General features: G+C 31.9%; 1 protein-coding gene across 1 annotated transcript; it reads right to left on the bottom strand.

The window, feature by feature from the left end:
* Window positions 1-2697: 2697 nt before the first annotated feature.
* LOC21392194 (long chain base biosynthesis protein 2a) lies at window positions 2698-6703 on the bottom strand. Its single transcript, XM_024164015.1, has 12 exons — window positions 6383-6703; window positions 6184-6249; window positions 5664-5752; window positions 5387-5532; window positions 5185-5309; window positions 5011-5104; window positions 4760-4923; window positions 4445-4606; window positions 4032-4158; window positions 3738-3904; window positions 3531-3638; window positions 2698-3074 (listed from the first exon to the last, which is right to left on the bottom strand). The coding sequence occupies exons 1-12, from the start codon at window positions 6506-6508 to the stop codon at window positions 2970-2972; spliced, it is 1479 nt and encodes a 492-aa protein (XP_024019783.1). The 5' UTR covers window positions 6509-6703; the 3' UTR covers window positions 2698-2969.
* Window positions 6704-23514: the final 16811 nt, after the last annotated feature.

Below are 23514 nucleotides of genomic sequence, written 5' to 3'. Positions count from 1 at the left end.
AGCAAGGGTGTCACATATAACTTTGAATTTTCTAATATATTCTGAAATGGATAAGGATCCTTTCTTCAAGCAAGCCAAGGAATCCTTCAAATTCTCTTCGTGTTCTATGGTATTGGGAAGTAAGTGCTCTTCCAAACTACTCCATATTTGCTTTGATGTTTCACTCCCTATGATCATGCTGAGTATGTCTTCGGTCATGATGCCTAGAAGCCATGAAACAAGTAATCCATCATTGAGGAGCCATTGTATGTATTGTGAATTTGAAACTTTCTTTCCATCATCTCCGATGATTTCTTTGGCTGGTTCATCATTTGTAAGATGGTGGGCTATCCCAAGACTTTTAATCAAGGGCAAGACCTGTGATTTCTAAACAAGAAAGTTAGAGGAACTTAATTTGACAGAAACAAGACTAGCACATTGATGAAAGATTTGTATTGTGAGTTTGGGTTCAGCATGGGAATTGATCTCAGAAGTAAGGCTTGCCATTGGCTCTGATACCATAAAGAATTTTATTGTAAAGGGAATATAGAGAAGGAATGAGAAAAAGTAATGAATAGAAAAATGAATTTATTCACTCTTTTTCATTGTCCAGCAAGATGTATGGACATGTATATTTGTACAATAAAAGGCAATGGTAATATGCTAAATAACTCCTAGAAAATGATTTTTATTTAATAGGTAATCCTTTTGAAATGGCATAACAAATTGCCATGTTTGTTTCCAACGGCTTTGCATATATCACGGGATTTTTTGTCTGTTTGGAGTAGTAATCTGGTTGCTCCTTTTTCATATTGTCATTACCTCCATTAGTGCTAGAAACTTTGTTATTTTTGGCAAGTGAGTCATCATTGACTTTATTGAACTCAGAAGATTACCATTGGTACTCTGTTTTTATCCATTATAAACTATTTTCTTTCTCTCCGTTTCTTTTTGATAAAATTTTGAGACCTGATTTTATTTATCTCTCGAGTTTTGATAAGTGTTCAATATAATATTATTTGCAATACAGGAGAATACATTTCAATTTTTAACATTTTTTTAAATGTTATTTCTTTCTCTTTGTGCAATTATAGATCATAATCTGTCAAACCAATATTTAGTTTGTAGAATCAGGCTAGATGAGAACCCGTGTCATGTGACATAATTCTATGTCAGACACGGTTCGCAATACTAGGCACGCTCACATATATGAGAGTTCATTTACCCATGAAAATGGGCAAATTACTTCTTTAAATCTAGGTTTTTTTACCCTTAAATAGTTTAAGGAAAACAAAATTTTGGCTCACAAAAAAAAATGGCTTTCAAAAATTGATCTAATTAAGGTATTTTGTCTTTTTCCATGAGCAAACATACCACACTACCCCATACAAAATAACATTTTGGAAAATACATTTGTACTAATATTTTGATCAGACCTTCTTAGTTGCATTAGATCATATTTTCTTTGTAGGAGATTAAACTTATTTTAAGAAGTTCAAGAAGTTGACATTTCATCTCTTTTATTGGTTAAATCTTTAACTTCAAAACGTAAAATATCCGAAAGCTCTCAAGAAATAAAAAAAAAAAAAAGCCTTTGAACTGTGGGTCAATTCTCATACCCTGGAATTTAAACACTCCCACTTTACTATTTAAATTTTAAGCTAGTTCAAGTTGACCCATTTTGTTAAAATTTCTATTAAAACCATATGAAAAAGTGGTTAAAAACTGGTTAAGCTTGGTCATGTAATTCCATGTAATGATACTAGTTACAGATTCTACCTCTTTAAAAACCTAACTTATTAAAAGTACTTTTTAAAAAAAATTTTATTTCTTAACTAATTCTAATCTAAAAGGTACAAATATATGGGCTAATGTTAAGGAGTAAAAAAAAAAAGAAGACTCCATTTCAAGGGGCATTTTTAAAAATTGCCCTAAAATAATTTCTTTCAAATGTGTACTTACTCTTTTTTTTTTCATTTTTATTAATACCGCCTTTACATTGTAATTTCCGATAAAAACTAATGTTTTAGTCATTATATTAGCTTTTAAATAGTCTTATCTGAGTATGAGCAATTATATGTAGTCGTTATAACCTTTTAATCTAATCTATAATCTATATATAATAATCTATTAATTAACTATTAAAAGAGCCAAGTGCTATTTCTCTCAAGAATGTCACGTGTCACATGAGAGCTCTTCTTCCTTCTTCTTTTTTTCTCTCTTTTTTTTTCTTTTTTTCTTTTTATTTTTTAAATGTTTTTATTTTTTGTCTTTTTGGAGGTTAATTTAGTGTGTTTTGAGCGGGATTAAACTTACAAAGTGCCGCATTCGGCTAGTACTAAAAATTACAGCGGAAAGAACAGTGGTAAGAATTCAAAAATTCAAAGCTAATCACAGAAATACACCATCATGGCTTCTTGATAGTAGCGCTTCTCATCATGTCATCGCCCTCTTCGCTCATGAGATGAGACGAACCCTAGCCCAAATCATGAATGGCCCCTTTGGTGAACCAACGAGATCGGCTAACGGGACCAAGATCTGGCTCGCGAATGGCGGATCGAACCTTAGGAACACCATCGATGACAGAACCAATAGTGAGAACAGGAGGAATCGTCAGATGCAGCTGACGTTGAAATCCAAGAACGATTGAGAAATGTCGATGCAAAGAATATTTTTAACAAAGTTCATTTTTTCAGTGCATATTTTGCGGATTTTTTTGAAGTAATAAGAGGAGGTGATTGTGTAAAGCTAATTTCAACTATCACATTAACATAGATGTTATAATAATGGGATACTCTACGAGTGTCGTAGATACAAAGAATGGAACGATCATAACTGGATGGCCAAAAAATTTCCCCGACATACAAAGAAAACCCCTAGAAGCCACCAACTGTTTTTCTTTTTCTTTTTCTTTTTGCTGAGAACTTCAATTTAGTTGGTTACAAGAGTTATAAATCCCTAGAGAGTCAGTTTCACTGAACAACTAGGAATTATTTCATCCCACTTTGATGGGGCTCTCCTCCTGAGTCCTGATGCTTCTTCGGCTCAGCAGGGAAATATTTTATTCCTACCAGGTCCCCAACTTCACTGATAACCTGCCCAAAAAAAAAACCCCAGTCACGCAGATGGGATAGGCAAAGAACTCTCTATTTCCGAATATTGTGGTACAGTTGCATGCAAGCCAATCAAAATCAGAGACTAGTTTTGCTTGACTCGACCAGACTAATGTAGTGTGTGTTTAGTATATGGGTTTTGTTGCACTGTAAACCCATAGTTTTAGTTCTACTACAGAGGTTTTCTCGGAAAAAAAATTTTGAATTTCAAAAGTCATAATCAAGAACCCTAGTTTGAACCCGTATGCAAAACGGGCCCGTAATGATTCTTCGACACAAACATTATAATATCACGCATGCAGTTCCAAAGGCATTTAATTTTACCAGGTTCAGCCAATATATATATATATACACACACACACACACTTACACTTTTAGACAGATTGGAAGAGGTGGATCTTGAAAGTATAAATATTAATACTCAAGTAGGAAATGTACCTCCAGAGCTCTGAGGAGGTCTTCCTTGGAATGAGAGGCAGAGATGCAAATACGTGCTCTAGCCAAAAGTAGAGGGGTAGCTGGAAAGGCAACCGTCACTACAGCTACCTGTAATAATAGCAAGTTTTGATGGGAATAACTAGTTATAAACCCAAAAGCTAGACGTAATAGAAATAAAAAAATAAAAAAATAAAAAATAAAACTCACATTTTTCTTGAGACATTCTCTTGAAAAAGCAGGAATCTTTGCCGGATTGTAAAGCATTATAGGCATTACGGGAGAATCGTTATCTCCAAGAACCTCAAAACCCATTTTCTGCAGTTCTGACCTGAAGAAGTTACTGTTTTCACCAATCCGTGCAAGTTTTTGGGCCCCTAAAATTGGGAAGAAATGGCTCGTAATGTAATTTTTAAAAATAGAAGTTTCTTGGAAAGAAGGTAACGGACACAAATCAAGCAGTGCAATAAAAGAAGTTAAAATGCAAAGAGGATTTTTTCGTACCTCTACTAGTGCCGTCCTCTCCAAGAATGACCTTAATAGAGGATATGATTTGTTGGGCAGCTGGAGGTGATATTGACGTTGCATATAGATGGGCTGGGCAGGTGTACTTCAAATACTCTACAAGCTCCTGAAAATGAAAAGCAAAAACAGCTACTAAATATGAAAATCCATGTCGATGAGACGCTTGATCTGTCCTAGATAGCAACGACATGATCATGATATAAAAGACTACATAGATGGTTGGTCATAATGCTTAACAATAAATGGAAAATAGACTATCACTTTCAGAAGTACAAAAACAACTGACAAATTAATGCCTGGGACAAAGCATGCCACAGATATTGAGGTTTGATGTAGCATCTAAGGGCATGCCATTAACTCAAGAATAAATTAACGTTGTGCCTCAAACAAACCTTCGATCCAGCTATATAACCACCGCAGGAGCCAAATGATTTTGTAAAAGTTCCCATCATGATATCTACATCAGCAGTATCAACTCCTAATAATTCACAGACACCTCTGCCTGTTTTTCCAACTGCTCCAATACTGTGAGCCTCATCCAAGTAAACATATGCCTAATAACAAAGGTATAGATATTTTAGGATCTTTTTCTTTTCCTCTCGAAATATGAGTTTGATATTTAGCAGTTGAATTGAAAAAGATCAAATTGATGATTCATGAAATGTAGTGTTTACAGCTCAAAAATAAAAATCTAAGAAGTGCATTACCCTGTATTTCTTGCATATTACAACAATCTCTGGAAGTTTACAGAGCTCTCCCTCCATACTGTATATCCCCTCAACGATAACAATGATCTTCTTCCACGGTCTACGCGTCCTGGGTTGTCCTTCAGCAATTTGCTCTCTTAAAACTTTCTCCAGATGTGATGGTGCTAAAAGAAAGACATAAAAACAGCATACTACATAAGAAAGTTCAAGGAATACATTATGCATGGAGTATGGTTACCAATAGTACTTACTGTTATGTTGGAACACTCGAATTGTAGCTCCTGATCCTCGAGCACCATTGACAATTGAGTTATGGTTCAATGAGTCACTAATAATCAACCCACCCTACAGTGCCATAAACAAAAGCAATTCATACATTGAGGAATAGAAAACAAGAATCCTCTAATACAAATTTATGTACATACCTTCCCTATAAGGACAGGAAGGATGGCAGAATTTGTCACATAACCCATGCCAAATACTATGGCAGCAGGTTTTCCAACGAAGTTTGCCACACATTCCTCTAGTTCTTTGTGAATTGTTGTATTTCCTGGTAGCAGAGTCGAATTGTTACAGATCCATAAATCTCATAACAAAGATTATTAATCTTGCAAGAGCTCCGCATACCTCCATCAACACGAGTGCTACAAGTACTTGGCGAAAACCTCTTCAGTGACTCAATAACACGAGGTGTGCAATATTCATCAGATGCAGCAAAACCCAGATAGTTGTATGATCCCAAGTTAAGGCACCTACTTTTCTTAGAGGTCCGTCTGCACAAGAGGCACTTAATCAGAGTAATCCACAGAACACCAAAGACTCTGAGGACAAGAATAAACAGAAAAAGAAAATGATAGAAGAGAACCGGCTTAACAAACGGATTTCACCATACAACCCTACTTACTTTAGCGTCTTATTATTGTCATTAGAGTAGCGCTCAACCACATCAAACCAAGCATCAGGAGCACTTGCTATTGGTCGTCCAAAACAGTCCTAGAGAAGAAAAGACATTAGGAATTGCATTATAGGAAGCACAATAATGTCTACTATTGGTTTATTTTTTGCAATATTATTAAGTAGAATAGAATGCTTCACCTATAATACATCAAGCATTAGTTTTATGATATGTCTTGATAAGGAAGTAAAGATCTACAACTTTATCCATATTTTTGTGACATTATGTCTTTTTTTTTTTTAAAGTTAATTACACAAGTTTTCGATAATTCATAAAGTATTCATAACACTAATAATCTCCAAAACTTTATGCTTTAATAAACCTTGAATTAAGCTTAATCAGTTAACCTACAACCCAGAAGTAGTTAATTTTACATAATTGAGCTCCAATTACGTCATTTTGGATTCAAAACCTCAAAATCATTTCAACTTTAAAGAATTATAAGCAGCAAAACAAAAAATTTTCATACCTGAATGCGCAGATACAAACGACGAATGTAGAAATCCTCAAGTCCCAAACAGATCGGCGCGTAACCCTAATTCAACAACATTCTTCATTATTTTCAAGCTCGAAAAGATCGAAACAAGAAACAAGCGGTAAATACATGAAAAAACATTACATAAATACACACTCATACATATATATGTAAATAATTATCGGAAAGGGACCTGGAGATTGCTGGAATTCCACCAATCGATAATTTTCCTGAAGAAGTCACGGAATTGGCCAAAGGCGAAGAGCAATCCGTAGCTAAAGTAGGTGGTCAAAGCGGTCAAATACGGGATCGTAATCATCTTCGCCTCTGGGAATTCCGAGCTCGGAGCTTCCAACAATGGCGGCTTTTGGATCTGATCCCAAAGAAGAGGCTTGCGATCTCAAGGAGATTTTCGGAATTATAATAAAGAAAAGTAAAAAAAAAAAAAAAAACTGATGAGAGAGGAGAGAATCCAAAGAGATTGATCTCTCCAAGAGAAAGACGGAGATTGACCAAGACTTTCTTTTCAGGTTTTTTATTTTTATTTTTATTTTTATTTTTATTGTGAGCATTTGGTTTATATTTTCTTTTTCTATTTTCTTCTTATTTGACTTAAGATTTGAATAATTTGACAATTGACATATTCATTCATTCGTTCTCCTATCCTGTTGGCGAGCTACTTGTCGTACGTGTCAAGAGCACGTGATATACTAATTTTTCTGTAATTAAGAATCGTTTAATTCGTTAATTTAAATTTTTAATTTAAATTATGATGTAATTTTATATTAAAAATTTTTATTATAATAAAAAAATTAAATATGACTCTTTTTAAAAAAAATTTACCATAATAAAATTTAAATTCTAAATTTAAATCGCATTTGAGTTCCTACTATCCGACCCATGTAGGCCGAACATGAAATCCAATTAATTTTTCCTTTTTTATGTTTTTTAATTCTTTTTTTTTTAATCTTTGGTTGATCAGTGTTTTTTTTTGTCAGATACAATTGGATTGCATAGATGCTAATCTATCAGATACTATCTAGACCTATAATTAATAATTTGGCCCCGTTCACTTCGCTGATTCGAGTTTAGAATTTGAGTTGAGATGTGACTTTATGTGAGAGCTTTTTACTGTAGTAAAAAAGTTAGATGTGATTGTTTGTGAGAGCTTTTTACTGTAAAAAAACTTAAATTTTAAACTCAAATCAGCGAAGTGAACGGGACCCTGAAAACTAGACAAAGACTCCTTACAATATACCGATATTTATATGTGTAAGTACATTTATAAGGGCATTTCTTAAAAAGGTAAAAAGTGGATAAGGAAAGTAAATGGTCTTGCAGAAGGTTTTGCCAATTTTGGTATGCTTTCATATCATTACTCGGAGATATTTATGTTGGTATCTATCCTACTGAGTTTTTTATTTTTTTTATTTTTTAAAATAGCTTTTAAAAATTTGTGAGTTTCTCATTTTGTTTCGTTAAAATGCAGTTTTTTACACCTCCACTGAACTTCACACTTTTTATTAGTTTAAGACAAAAAAAATTAGTATATGCCCACATCTGGCTCTGCCATTGTTTGTAGTTATAAACTTAGGGCCAAATAGTACACTAGTCATCTTCATCCACGAGAAGATCGAATTTATTAGACATTTTACATAACAACACTATTGAAAGTAAAAACATAATCAATTACACGTAAAATATTATACGCCACAAAATACTCAACAATGTCATAAAAAATAAGGTACTCGATAAAATAAAATAATGTACTAGAGAATGAATAAAAATAGTGGAAGCATGCATTTTTTAATAGTACATCCACACCGTGACACCACTTTAAGGTGTAAAATCCGTTTGGTTCGCTGATTTGAGTTTTTAATTTAAGTTGAGATTTGACTTTATGTGAGAGTTTTTTACTGTAATAAAAAAGTTCGATGTGACTGTTTCTGAGAGCTTTTTACTATAGAAAAATTTGAATTCTGAACTCGAATCGGCGAAATGAACGGGACCAAAATCATACTAATTCAAAGAAGGAAAAATGATATAAGTACTACCTCAAGTATATGGCTGTGCTAATGCGAATTACAAAAAAATTGAAAATCTCATGAGATGACCGGTAACGGAAGAAGAGATGAAAGTCTGGCATGAGAGACAAGAGCCAGTCAGAATAGCCAAAGGAACTTGCCCAAAAGCCAGTTCAAAAGGGCTCCGAAAAGACTAAAAAAGCAGTGGCTCTTTCTGAGCATTGATTTCCAAAATCCCTGTCCAAGATTTAGGCAAGTCATCCTTGGCTACCAAACACGGCTCTTCATCTTCATACAAGACTTACTCTTCCTCCTCTTCGAGATTTCCCTGTCGTTTTTGGATGCCGATACTCCATTACCAAACATCTATTTATAGCCGAAGAAGGAAACAAAACGGGTGAGTGGCTAGTTCTCGTTGGCTCATGTATTTGCCTCATCCATTGCATGGACACATAAGTTGCAGAATATATTCTTGCAATTAGAAAGTTGCAAACATATCCTTTGAATCTCCAATCTTCATATCCTGCTAATTAAACGATGTCGTTTTCGTTGCGACGACTCGGACCGCGATATGTTGTTTGCAAATTTAGGAGGGGCAAAAATGGAAATGGCTATTGTTACACTATGGTCGAGAGATCGGCCACCCTCTTGAATGACAGACGCCGAGGACTGCTCGCAGAGGATCGGTCGCTGGCGCTGAGGGAACGTCACTATCTACGCCGAGAAACCATGCGTGGGAAGGGGCGCCGGGCGCGATGACTCAGCGTTTGGAGGCCACGGCGCCAGGGTATCACTGTCGTTTCTCTCTACCAGCTGTCTTGTCAACTCGAGGAGGGGAGTGCTGATTCAACTGCTACTGCAAAAGTAAGAGGGTCAGGCGGCAGATAGGAAGGATCAGCCGCATTCCCCGGGACAGTCATCATGAAAACCCACCTACTTTCACGCTTACCGAGGACAGAGGATGGCTTCCTCCTTGGGAACGGAGAATACACATTCACATGTAAAGGCCTATAAATAGGACCAATAAAACCCAGAAAAATGGTTAGACACCATTTCATTACGAAAGAAAGAGAGCTTGTAACCGGTTGAAACAAGAGTGCATGCACAAGTGGATTAGGCAAAGAATTATTGCCGAACCACTATAAAATTGTTGTCTCCTTTACATTATCTTTCAGTCTTAATCTTTAACCGAATCTTGAGTGTGTTCCCGCGAGTGTTTTTGGGAGATATTCACGAGTTGTCAGAAAAACACCGTCAACAGCTATGGAAGGTCAAAAAGTGCTAATCATATTCAGTCTTGTGCCACCACCATTGCATTTTGGTCTCAAGCAACTTGCACTGAATCAGTTCAGAGGGTACCACCATTTTTTTTTTCCCCTCATGTTTCAGGCATCTATGTGGACACCAGCACTATTTGGAAAAATGTTATATTTTTCTCAATCAAGCTCAAAATAGAATGTACTTGTAAAACAATTAATTAACTTATGGAAAAAAATAACAAATTAGAGTTTTAATGCTAATTTTAAACTAGGAAAAGCATGCTCAAGGATATCAAATTGCCATTCAAGTGTCATTTCACTCTTTTAGACATTAACTTGTTTGGTGTGGCATTATTTGGTCCATTGATATTTGAATCATTCTAGGCACTCACTAATTGTGTAGTGTGTATTGATATGTTGCCGAATCCAACAACTCAAAATTCCTAAATTCCATTGCTATCTATTTTGACATTCCCATTGCCATAAAAAAAGAGAATAATTTGGTCCCTATTGGAAATGCAACTCTTGCAGGTTGACGATGATCAAGAGAATAATGTAACCCTTCTTGATCTCTCCTTTTTAGCAACTTTATGAGCGCATTATATTCCGAATGATGGCAATTAAAGATCAACCCAGATGTCAATTTCCACCCAAAATTCAAGTTCAAAACTGCCTTAGAAGCTTAATAACCAAAAACTTTGGTTTTGTTCCGTTTGACTTTATAATGTGTTGCCCTCACATCATGATCATGTTTCATAAAGTCAGGATTTCAAAGACATAGTACACCAAATTTTTTTTTTGGTGCATTATTCGAAGCTTCTAAGTTTAAAAAGTAGGCCACAGAACTTTATTTCACTTCCCATATTTCAACTTGATTTGATTTTTTTTGGTTCTCCTATAAGCAAAATAACAAAAGTTTACTTTTAACCAAATGGGTATGTATAATGTGCTTAAAAAGGTTCTTTGGTCCTTTTTAGCAGCACAAGAGCTTAAAAAGCTAGCTTCATAAATTCCATTTCTGCAAGGAAAATCCAGAGCCTTCCAATGAGTCCTGTCAAAGTCACAACTAGAATAGAGCTTTTCAACTTTTTCTGCTGATCATCCAAAGAAAAGATGGCACAATGGAAAAGCTTTTTCACTTGAAAAAAAGAAGGGGAAAGAAAGTAGGTGTGTTCATCGAATCTTTCGATCCGTTTAATCTGCTTAATTCGATTAGGTGAATTAGATTGGGTTGAGAAAATGTATTGGTAGCGGATTGAGATTGTTCTAATCTGAAGAGTACGAATTGGATTACGGATTGAGCATTTCAATTTGTATAATTCGCAAATCCGAATTATATGTATTATATTTTTTTTATATATTTATAAATAATACGTATAATATCTATTTTTTTTAGATGCATGATATATGTATATTATGTAATGTGATGAATGATAAAGAGTTTACTTTGAGTTTCATTGAAGTTTGTTTGTTATGATGGATTTGAATCTCACATTTTAGTTTATTGTAAAATTGATTTTTAATTATGTTGTAATGAATTAGATTTTGTTGAATTAGTTTATGTTATGTTATGTTTGTGTTTATTTCTTAATTTATTATTAATTTTATGAGAGTAGTAAATAAAAAGAGTTTATAAGAGTCTTAAATTTAAGGGTAATCTTGATAAATATTTTTTAAAAGTGCATGAGTCAGGACTTTTACTTTTTATTCTTAATTCATAATTTTTTTAGTCAAATAATTACACTAACAAAATGATATTTATTAAGAGTAAAGGGTAAAGGTCCAGACTCACGCACTCTCAATGATAAATTCTCTATTTTTTCTAAATTTTTTAAAATCTCAAAACACGAGTCTAATCTGCGAGTCCGCATGACCCATACCGAAGAATTCATTGTTTCGGATTGGATTGGAGAGCTCAAAAATTGAGATTTTTTTAATATGAAGTAATGAATTGTATTGTGAATTGACCCTTAATTCGTATAATTCAATCCATAAATACCTCTAAAAGAAAGAGTTACCACTAAATCAACAATAGCCCATAAAACTTAAAATTTGTTCAAGTGAATAAGACCGAGGGGAATATCTACCTAAGTCCATACCTAAGTCCATCTTTCTAATTGAATATGGAAATAGAACAGTAGATAAAAAAAAACGGGTTTATAATAAGTACTATTAATTTTTTAACCAAAAATATGAAATTAACATGTAACATTATACGTATTGTGCAATTAGTTTAAATTTTGAAGTTGAAAAGTAAATATGCGATTAACGAGAAAGGAGTGGTGCTTATTACAAATAGTGATAAATGCTCTAAAAGGGGGGAAAAAAAAAAAAAAATCTGTGGTGGACAAGTGATTCTCTTTTTTTTTTTTTAAGAATTGTTAAACTTAGTTTAAATGTGTATCGATCTTAATTTTTATTCAATACTTTGATTAATATTCTTTTAACTAATATAATTATTTAATTAAAAAAAATTTAATAAAAAATAAGGTGTAAACATTTAAACCCATCCACTTAAAAAATGATATTTGTCTCTTTTTTTTTTTTTTTTTTTTTTTTTTTTGTTAACTAGTCAACAAGTGAAAGCGGGTTGGGCTGGGCTCTTATTATTTAGTCTTATGCGAAATACTTTTATTTTTTCTGTTACTTTATAATTTATACTGAGGTAATACTCAAAACACCATTTGTATTTATAAAAATAGACCTAAAAATACTCTTTAAAGCAATTAAAATTTTTAAAATACTAAAATTACCCTTCACAATTTTTATTGAATACAATTTAAAACATTAATAAATCAAAATGTTAAATAAAATCAATCTTAAAAAAATGAAAAAAAAAAATCTAAAAATATTTGAAGTATTCTTTGATGGGAATATTTATTTGAGTATTTTTTTTAAAAAAATGTAAATTTTTAGTTAAATCATATCTACAATAATATTTAATATAGATTGGGAATGATAATCATGACATTTTCAAAAATTAACTGCTTCAAGGGGTGTTCTAGGTCTACTTTCATAACACATATGGTGTTTTGAGCATTTGTATAATAAGAGAGACGAAAATGGTATTTTAACAAAACACCCCCTGTGTTTTTTATATTTCTTCTTTTATATTTTAATGAAGTTAATGAGACAAGGACACTACTGTATACTGCTCAAAATACAGTACACGATCATAATTCAATATTCCGTATTAAACGCTCCTCTAATTTGTAACCTCTTCCACCTGAGCAATGAAAATTTTCATCTTAACTTAAAACTTTGCTCATATTATGTTGAATTTATAATAATATATAGGATTATTTTCATAATTACTCCCAAACTTTGTATTATATTTCAAAGTAACCCCTAATTTTTTAAATCAATTTAAAACTCTCCTTGATATATTGAAAACGAATTAAAATGCTTACTCCATCTATTTCCGTCTATTATTTTTAGAATCGTTACGTGGTATCTCAACAATTAACTAAATATATTAAAATTTGAAATAATTCTTTACGTTAAAAAAATATAAAAAATAAATGTTAAGAATACACTCCCTTTTAAATTCTGTATTTGAAAAGAAGAAACAAGAAGTAATATCCATAAATCCAAAAAAGCGTATAAATTTCAAATTACTTAATAGTTGATTACATCTAATAAACAACTTAAATAAATGAAAATAAAGTTACAAATTGATAAAATTTTAAAAAATCAATAAAAAAATAATGAAAAATGTTACACCATGGTCGAGGCTTCGACCACACTCTTGATGCTAGGCGCCGAGGACTCCCCGTTCTGAATCGGCCGCTTGGGTCGGAGCGGTTGTGGCTAAGGTTCCCTCTACGCCGAGAGATCACACGTGGAGACAGGCGCCAAGGATAGAGACTCGACCTTGCTGAGCCACGGCGTTGAGGCATCCCGCCGAGTCAAGCCCATCAGCGGTCTTGTCAACTCGGGGAAGGAAGCATCAATCCAACGGTTACTGCAGGAATCAGTGGATCGTGCGGCAGATGAGAGGGGTCAACCGCATTTCCTGAGATTGTCATCATGAAAACTCACTTACCCTCCTGAATATCGAGGATGGGAGATGGCTTCCTCCTTGGGAACGGAGAAGGCTTAGTTATTTGTAACCGCCTATAAATAAAGCAGAAATGACCCATAAAAGGGTTAGACACCATTTCATTACAAAAAAGGAGAGAGTTTTTAATTGACTGAAATACTAGTGCATGCACAAGTGGATTAGGCAAAGAGTTATTGCCGAACCACTATAAAATTGTTGTCTCCCTTGTGTTATTTTTACGCATTAATTCTTAATTAGATCGTGAGTGTCAACGTGTGTCGTTTCTGGAGAGGTAATCACGAGTTGACGGAAAAACACTGCCAACAAAAAACATAAAAAGAAGTGTTAGAGAAAATACAGAATTTAACTAATAATATAAATATTTCGTTATATAAATATCTATATAATATAAAGAGATTAGATCGATTTAGATTGGATTGAGTGCGGTCTTGAAAGTAAAATTATAATTCAATTTAATTCAAATCGGTTTTTAAGAATTCACATATAATCTAATCTAATTGAGATTGGTTATCTATCAAAAATGAATTAGATTCGATTGATCAGTTTGATCGATTAATTGGATTTGAGAAATGAACACCCCAAATAATAACAAAATTGTTTTAACACAGAAACAGAGATACGAGATGAAATTTGGCGAACGTTTAATTTTTCTAGTTTGTGTATATATATATATATAAGTTATAAATTCAATAAAAATTAACAAAAACATAAGCATTTTTTTTCCTTGCTCGGATGGCAAAAAAAAAAAAGGAAGTACAAGAGTGAGAAAAGAAAAATAAATGAATAAGTAGACTATTTAGACACCAACAAACCGATAATGGAATAACAAATTATCCTAGGATAACGTTGATCACGAGAATCAAGTTTACAACATTCTGAGAAGACACAAATTTGAGATCAACGTTTTAATCACTATTTCTCAGAGGCTAGCACTAATCGTCTCTAGAATATTATAATCACTTTGTATTTCCACATGATTTTTGCATGTTCCGTGTAATCACATCCACCAAAGTGGACTCCAAGTAGACTTTCCCTTTTTCTTATTTATATTTGTGTGCGTTGAATTTGCGACTTTTCTTTCTACTATTGTCATTTTCTTTTGCCGGTGTCCAACATATTTAGAGGTGTTGCTTTTTTACCGTTTACTTTTATCAAAGTGGGGGAGACAAACTCCTTATTCTTTATACTCCGTTTGTTTCGAGGCTTTTGACGTAATTTAAAATTATGGTTCTTAATTTATTTTAGTATTTTTTTCTCATATAAAAAATTTAAATTTTAAAAATCAGAATTATGGACCATGATTTTAAAGTAATGAGCAGTAAAAAATTGCTTTAACGCATGAAACAAACACGAAAGTTGCCATCAAATTAGTTATCTTATGATAATGGTGCATATTAAATAATGCAAGATACCAAATTAGAGATAACAATAATAATAACAATAACAAGATAAATACCTTAACAAATATTATGATATCATCACATCAACTGTATGAAATTAAAAAGATAATAAATCTAATAAAACTTGATGAAAATATGATAATTATGTAAAACTTTACTTAATCAGTATTACTAAAGACCCATATAATTCGCAAAATTAATTTCTTTGTTTTGTTTTTTTTTTTTTTCTTAATTTTCTCTTGACATATCGTGACAATCCACTCGAATATGGATCAGTCTATGGAAAAAGATTATTAAATTACTGGACCCCACACACATCATATATGAAACCAAAAATATTACCGCAATAATTTACAATGCACTGTCGTCCCAAATGAAAGAACCGACGAAAGAGACTGGAATCTTCTTCATATATGCACATTTATGTATAGCAAGCTCTCTCAAGTATTAGTACACTTCATAAAACGGCCTTGCAATTAGTTCCAGAAGAGAAAGATATGAGGCTATTTTGGTTTCTTTTAGGTTTGATCTGCGTCACTCTTGCCAGCCGGTAAGTGTGTGTATATATATATATATATATGTATGTATGTATATATTTATGTGTGTATGTATATGTATATGCCATGCATGAATACAATATTAAGCAACTAGGAAAGGATTTATAGTTAATTGTAGTGCTTATCTACACACATATATATAATCAAGCTTTCGTTTCAATTTCTTGCAGTGGCGCCGGCGCAGTTACACCAGGTGATCGCTATCTTTTGAAGCGGCCTATAGGGGGCCGCAAAGACGATCAATGGAAAAGTAAATTTGACGGATCAACTCCTCCATCACCGGAGAATCATAGTAGAAGGAGTCCATGAATTGAACGTACTGTGGTGATCTATATAATATTCTATATGTGTGTATGTATGTGTGTACGTGTTTTTTTAATTAGGACTTGGCATCTAAATATATGTCATATATATTTCTTTGATAGGGGAGATGAATGTTGCCGTTTGATACATACATACATACATATATATATATATATACACACACATATATATAAGAGTAAAGTTTATCAAAGTTGTCATCTATGTTATGCTGGTACCAATTATGGTGCCATAAGAGAGTTTTAGAGTGTTAACCTAAATGTTATGGATTAGATCTGTATGCAACAAGGGTACGTCTATCGGTGTATATGCTTCTTCAACTATATATATATATATATATAACTGCTGATAAATGGTTGTAATGATCATATTGTTCATTTATTTACAAGTTCCAAATCAATATACATACGAATATTCTAAGATTATGGATTTTTCTTAGCATAAAATTAGAAGATAGATATATTTATATTAATTTTAACATCGTGAGTTGGATAACCGGCCGTACGAGCTTAGGATGAAGTGGCATGTATACATATAATTGATTGAACTAACCAATCAAATTGTGTCACATCAATTTTTTTTTTTTTTTTAAAACTTGAAATACTTTTTAACTAACTTTTTCTTTGTTTTAATGTTTAGATTATTAAATGACATGTCTAATGTGATTAGTTAGACACTAATTGAAATACTAAAAATTAAACAGGTGATTTGAGTCCAGTTGGTCATTCAAATTAACATAAACGAATCTAAACCAAATAGCCCCTATAGACTATATATATATATATAGCAACAAAATAAAGAATTTATTTTTTTATTAGGGGAAAATAAAGAATTTATTAGTCTCTACGTATTTTCTCACCTCATGATCATTAATATAGATCACAATCGTTTATTAACTTTATTGGCCTTTTGAGCTGCTGCTTTATCTCATTGCTTTCCTTTATAAAAGTGGACAACAAACTTCTGCTTCACTAATCAAAGCCATTAATTGCCATAGAAAACGCTTTAAAGGAAACTAATACGAACTTACCAAGCAAATTAAATACATCTAGCTCCTATATGTATATGTTGTGTGTGTCTCTTGTAACAATTACATTATGTTAATTAAAGCCTCATTTATTTCGCCGATTCGAGTTTAGAATTCGAGTTTTGTTACAGTAAAAAGCTTTCAGAAACAGTCACATCTAACTTTTTTATTACAGTAAAAAACTCTCACATAACGTCACATTTCAACTCAAATTAAAAACTCAAAGTAATAGTGCAAAGCTGAAACTATGTGGAAAAAATTGGTTAATTGTTTTTATATAATGAAGAAGGATAATTCTAATCTCTTTCTTGTGGGGTTCAACCATATTATTATGATTCAATATTCATGCACCTATATCTACTTTTGATTTTTTAAGGGTCCAATTATCAATTAGCCTTTAGTTGGTAGAGTCAACCCTGATCAGTGGATTAATTTTACAATAATATTTGAAAAGTAAGTAAAAAATAATGAAATTAATTAAAAGAACAATTGGAACTGTCGAACTGCTTTACCGCCACCACTTTTTGATGGAGAGCGATCATCCAAAAAAAAAAACACGTGGAAATATATACAGTACATATTGTTTTCAAAATGATGTTTTGTCTATTACATACAAAGAGAGATTAAATGAAGTGTAGCAGTAGTGTACGCATACATGGACTTATTTTTACTTGTTACGTTTTTAATGATTACTGATTCTAAGAAAGACATATTCTAATAACATTTAATGATTTGACATGATAAAAGTTCAATCTCATAATTAATTGTCAAATAAATTATTAATACATTGGGTGTATCACCTTATTTTATTTATGTGGTACACTCGTTTATTAAAAAAATAAAATTTAATCACTTTATTTATGTCATTTTTTATATTTAAATTTCTCTTTCCTAATATGATTTACATTGATTATTGAGTCAAAACTATAATAAATATTCTACTTAATTTGTGTTGTACGTCTTTTGCTATTTCATATTTTTTTAATTTAATTTAATTTTAACTAAATTTAATAGTAAAAAATAAACACTATTATCGATACTCTACGAGTGAAAATCCTTAATACAAAGCGACAAGTTATAACGGTGAATGTCCCTGAAGTTGCTCGTCTTCATCCCATGATCAGAAAGGAATGGATGGAGCTTGCACAACACCCGATGATAGCAGGCCAGGCTTGGCTATCTAAACTTAAGGCCCAAGCCTATGTCTGTAATATTCTACCGAGAAAAGCCCGAAAACTGAATCATGGTAAGCGAGAAGTTGATTGGTATCCTTTTTTTTTCTTTTTTTTTTACTTGGTATCGTGATGAAGTATAACTAAACTAGATTTCATTGTCTTAAGTTGAATCCCTTAACTTAAAAAGCTTTGATGAATAATATAGGCTGGGTGAGCTAGCTAATTGCAAGGATCATTGCACATATATATATATATATGATGCACCAAATCATGTCTAGCTTGTTTAGTTCGGACCGCAAAGTTCATGAATAAGACTAGAGATTCAATCATGTCAGCCTGGCCTGAGCCGCCCGGCTTGTTTAAATTGAGTCTATACGTGCCTTTGTGCCGTGTATGGGTTGACCCACTTATTTATCTTGTCGTGCTAGGCCTATCACATTTAGTTTTTGTGGCGTAAACCCATCCAACGACTCATTTTATTTATGGGTCGTATGTTTGGACCGTACTCGTATACATACTCGTCTGTGTGTTTGTCGCGCTTTTATCGTGCTTTTAATGTGCCAAATAGCATATTTTAAGCAGATAAAGAAAATAAGCATTGAACATAATAAAAACATCAAAATCTTAAACAAAAGAGAATACATTTTCAATTTTTAACATATATAAAAGATTCTTCTTGGTGCATTCTACCCCATTTGCAAGTGTCAACTCCACCTTTTTTTGCACTTTTTTTTTTCCTCTTTCCTTATTTGTTCTTTCTTTTGTTTTCTTTTTGGTCCATTTTCCAAAAGCTCTTCAACAATAAAGTTATTGCAATTTTCTTCTTAGAAATATATTTTTTTCCCTTACTTTTTTCCTATTCAAATAATTTCTTTTAATATATATTCTTAATTCTTTTCCCACCAAAAGATTTCTTTAAGTTTTTTATTTGCTTCTTCAAGACACCTTTTTCTTCTTTGATAGCTTATATTAAAATAGTTTTTCCAAATGTATCTCTACTTTTTTTTCCCTATCGAAACATAGTCTTTAGTACACCATTTTTCATTTGTAAATTATCAACTTCTTTTTTGGTTTTTTTCTATTTTTTATTCTTTTTTTTTTCAACTTTTGTTTTAACGTCTTTAATCTATCTAATATATATTATCTTTACAACATATACTCACTTTCTTCTCCATGAAAACATTTAAGCAAAATACATATATGGTTGAAATATACATTTCAATCCACTTACATTTTCGCTTATTTATAAATATTTTCAAATTACCTTATTAAACTTTTTTTCCAAAATTGCTCTTATTAAATAAATTTTCTCATATGTGCGATAACCTAAACATATTTTTTCCGGTAGCCAATTTTGTCTTTGTCCGTCCATGATCCTTGTAATATTTTCCCTAATTGCTCTCTTCAATAATGTCTTATCGAATGTATCCTTGCTTAAATGTTTTTCTCATACAAGCCTTTCAAATGCTTTTTTTTATATGGATTGCATATATAATTTACTTTTTATTTTTCTCCATTAAAAACTTTTCTATCTTTTCAAATATGCTTTATTAAACTTTTTCTTTCTGACAAACTCAACTATTAGGATTATAGTAAAGAAGTAAAACTAAATCTTAAAAGAAAATTTAAATTTTCATTTCGAAAATTAACAAAGAATGCACGAGCGAGACACATGCTTTTAACTAGTAAATAATAATAAAAAATCCTCATTAAAAATTCTCATTAATATATAAATATTATATTATTATGTAATTATATCTTATAACAAATAATATAATTAATATTATATTATAATAATTTATATGATAATGTAATTATATCTTATAACATATAATATAATATACTATAATTATATACATATATTATAATATATCATATTCAATATTATAATAACATCTTATATTATGTATTATACATTGTAATTAGATTTATCATTATAAATATAATATAATATACAATATAATTGTGATATTATAATTAATAATTATTATTATTATTATATTTATTATTATAATATAATATAATATAGTTGTGATATTGTAATTAATAATTGGGATAATAGTATTTTCTATAATTTATATTATAATAGATAATAGATAATATACTATAATTATAAATTATAATATACTATATTATATATTATAATTATAATATGTTATATTATATTAATTATAATATGTTATATTATATTATATTATATTATTACATTTTATAATTATACTATATTTTTAATAATATAATATAGTATAGTTGTAACATTATAATATAAAATAATTACCATATCATTATTTTATTATATTATATATCATTTTATAATATATATTATGATTGTATTATAATAATAAATAATTATATAACTATAATTATAATTATATATATTATATCTTTATAATTTTATGTATATAATATTATTAGTTATATTAATATGAAGGACATGAAAATATTTATATCTAATGTCATTACACTTATAAAAATAAAACTAAATAAATGAATTATTTTTATTTTATTTTATTTTATTACTATTCTCATTTTTATTCTCATTATTATTCTCACGCGGTAACTAAACGTACCTTAGATCATATTCTCTTTTGACTCCCATCCAACCAAACTGACCAGCCCCTCTCCCATCCCACCTTCGGCGACCTGCGCCGACCACCCCTCCCAAGCCAAGCTCGCACGACGCCGGCAACGCCCTCGACTCCGGCAACTCGCGCAACTCCCCTTCGCACCGGAACGTGCGAGCGACCCACCTGCCGCGATGTGCAGACCCACAACGTGCATACCCAACCACCACCTCCATAGCCACATGCCGATGAGCAGACCCAACCCGACGCCGCCATAACCACCTCTCGTCCAAAATATCTGCCGCCGGCCTCCTCGTCGCCTTGATTCAGAAATGGTGAGTTTTTTGTTCTCAAATTTTTAATTGTGTAGTGTTAGTTATGAGTGATTTTAGGAGTTTAGTTGAGCATTTTCTTGTTTAGTTTCTGTTTTAGAATCTGTAAATATATATCTAGTTGTGTAGTTGATAAAAAGAAGTTAACCGAAGAATTATTTTTAACCAATGCATATTATTGTTTCCTTCTTTTGTGTTAGCTTTTAGTATGTGACCTGGTCATTAATTGATTGAAGTCCCTCATTGTTTTTTTCTTTTTGATTTTTTTCTTTTTGTTTTCTGCTCTGCTTTTGTCAGATTTGATGGTTTATTGATTAGTTGATTTTTTTTTTGTTAAATATGATATTAAAATAATAATATTTGTTTTTATGTATGCCACTTGGTTGGATGTAGAACATCTCTTATTAGTTTCAAATGCTACAGGTATAAATGTGTCCAATAATGTTGTCACTAAGAACGAATTTTTGACAAACAGAGGAAGAATAAAAAACATTTTTTCAAAATTAAAAAAAATGTTTATTAGAGTCAAAATTTAATGTTAAATGTGTGAAATTTAATTAAACTCATTTTCTAGTGTCAAATAAGGGTAAAATTAACATTTTCAGCATTATATATTGCTTAAAAACGTTTTCAACTACATGGGGGTATTTCTTCCATTTTCTAGTGTCAAATAAGGGTAAAGTTAAGGGTATTGATATGATTAGTTTCGATCAAGGGCGTGTTAGTGTTATTTTGGCAAAACACATGGTGTGAATATAAATTGTCCAATTAGTCTTATACTTTATATTCACTAGTTGGGCCACATCGTGCTTTAAAGTTTTAACATGCTCGTGGTCTGTTGTGTAAATACAATACTGCTACATGTCATAATCTAGTTGTTTTTGTTAGTCTTTTTTTCATAAGTTTGTTTCTTTTTACTCTTTTTATTTACTTGTTTGTTTAGCCATTGTGGCTGCTTTATATATATTTTTTATTTTTATTGAGATTAGATTTCGTACCTCATTTCTCACCATATGCGTGTCAACACACATCTCAAAAAATGGGAGTCAATCATGGAATCTGCATTTGAAATTAGTCACGGGCCACTTACAACTTGTCGGTCATGACAACTCCTCAAACGAGTCTCCAATAGATAACGAACTACTCATCGAGTTGATAACCTCTCAATCCTAGTAACAGCCTGTCAGAATGACTCAAACACAGCTGGAGAGAGCCCCGGGCTTCTGACAGCTCATGGGTCGCAACTTAGCTGACGAGCAGCTCATCTGACGATTTGCCTAATAGCCCTATTGACTCGGAGCAAAATTCAGGATATGAGATATATCTTCCACAATTTCCTCCATGGAATCAGGATAATATTCTCATTTAAATGATAAATTCAACGTCTAAAAAGGATATTTTCATCCTTAAATAAAATATTCAAACGGATTACTCTATATACTTGCTTAAAATGATTAGCAGTTTAAATTCAAATCATAGTCCTTGTCCAATAAGGATTCAAGTCATCCCAAGGCTATAAAAGGAGGTATTATTCATGCCCAAAACACATCCTACATCCCAACTTTGAACGCTACACATCCTACATGCCCAAATTTGCATTTTCAGCAACGCATTCTAAGGAATTCTACTCGCATTCTACGGAGAATTAGGCTTAATTTTCACCCGGAATAACTGTTTTGCATGTTATTCTAGAGTTTTTCCCTCTTCCTTCTTCCTCTTATAGCTCTCATCATATTGAGTGCGTTTGGAATTGGTTTCAAAACGTTTTTATTTTTTGTATGAAAATGAAAACGAAAACGTTTTCATTTTTATTTTGAAATTATTTTTAAAAATGCGTTTGATAATTTTATTCTGAGATTGTTTTCAGTTTTAAAAAAAATTAAAGTTGTGTTTGGTGGTTTAATTTTTAAAAATATGTAATAATATATTAAATAAATAAAACCCGTCTTTTGAATTTTTGGTACTCTTCGCCGTTAACCAAAGCGATTCCGACACTCCATTTTGACAGTTGGTCTCGCAGTCACTGCTGAATTCCTCTTCTCCAGTATTTCAAATATCTTCAAATCTTCTCTTCCTCTCTGTTTGCCGAACTATTTCCAGGCTTACTCGACACTATCAGTTATAGTTTCAAAATTTTCCCAAAAACTACTCGCCATGGTTCATGAATCCCATCATCAATGGCTGTAAAGCTAGCCCCTTTAACATTTTCCAAGAAAATCCCCATCTGGGTAATCTCAAGCGCATACATTTCTTCAATTCTCTCCGCTAATCCAGCAGAAATTTTCCTGGAAACCAATCGGAACCCGCCAAATACGTTCAAGTTCGAACAGAGCATTCGGTTCTTGAGGAATAAGCTTGTCCCGGATAACTTAATCCGGGTTTTGGATAACACGGACGATTTGAGCTCTGCTGTGAAGATATTCAAATGGGCTTCTCACTAAAATCAGTTTCGCCACACTCCAGATACATATAACTGCGGACGAAGGGAGAAAATGAAAATGGAAAATGAAAAACGGATTTTATCCGTTTTCAAAAAAAATGAGTTTTTGAGAAAAATCCAAAAACGTTTTTGTTTTTTATTTTAGTGCAGATTCTTCTCAAAC

Source organism: Morus notabilis, unplaced genomic scaffold (genome assembly GCF_000414095.1).
Source record: "Morus notabilis unplaced genomic scaffold, ASM41409v2 Scaffold2427, whole genome shotgun sequence".
NCBI lineage: Eukaryota > Viridiplantae > Streptophyta > Magnoliopsida > Rosales > Moraceae > Morus > Morus notabilis.
This window is presented reverse-complemented; position numbering and strand designations above follow the sequence as displayed.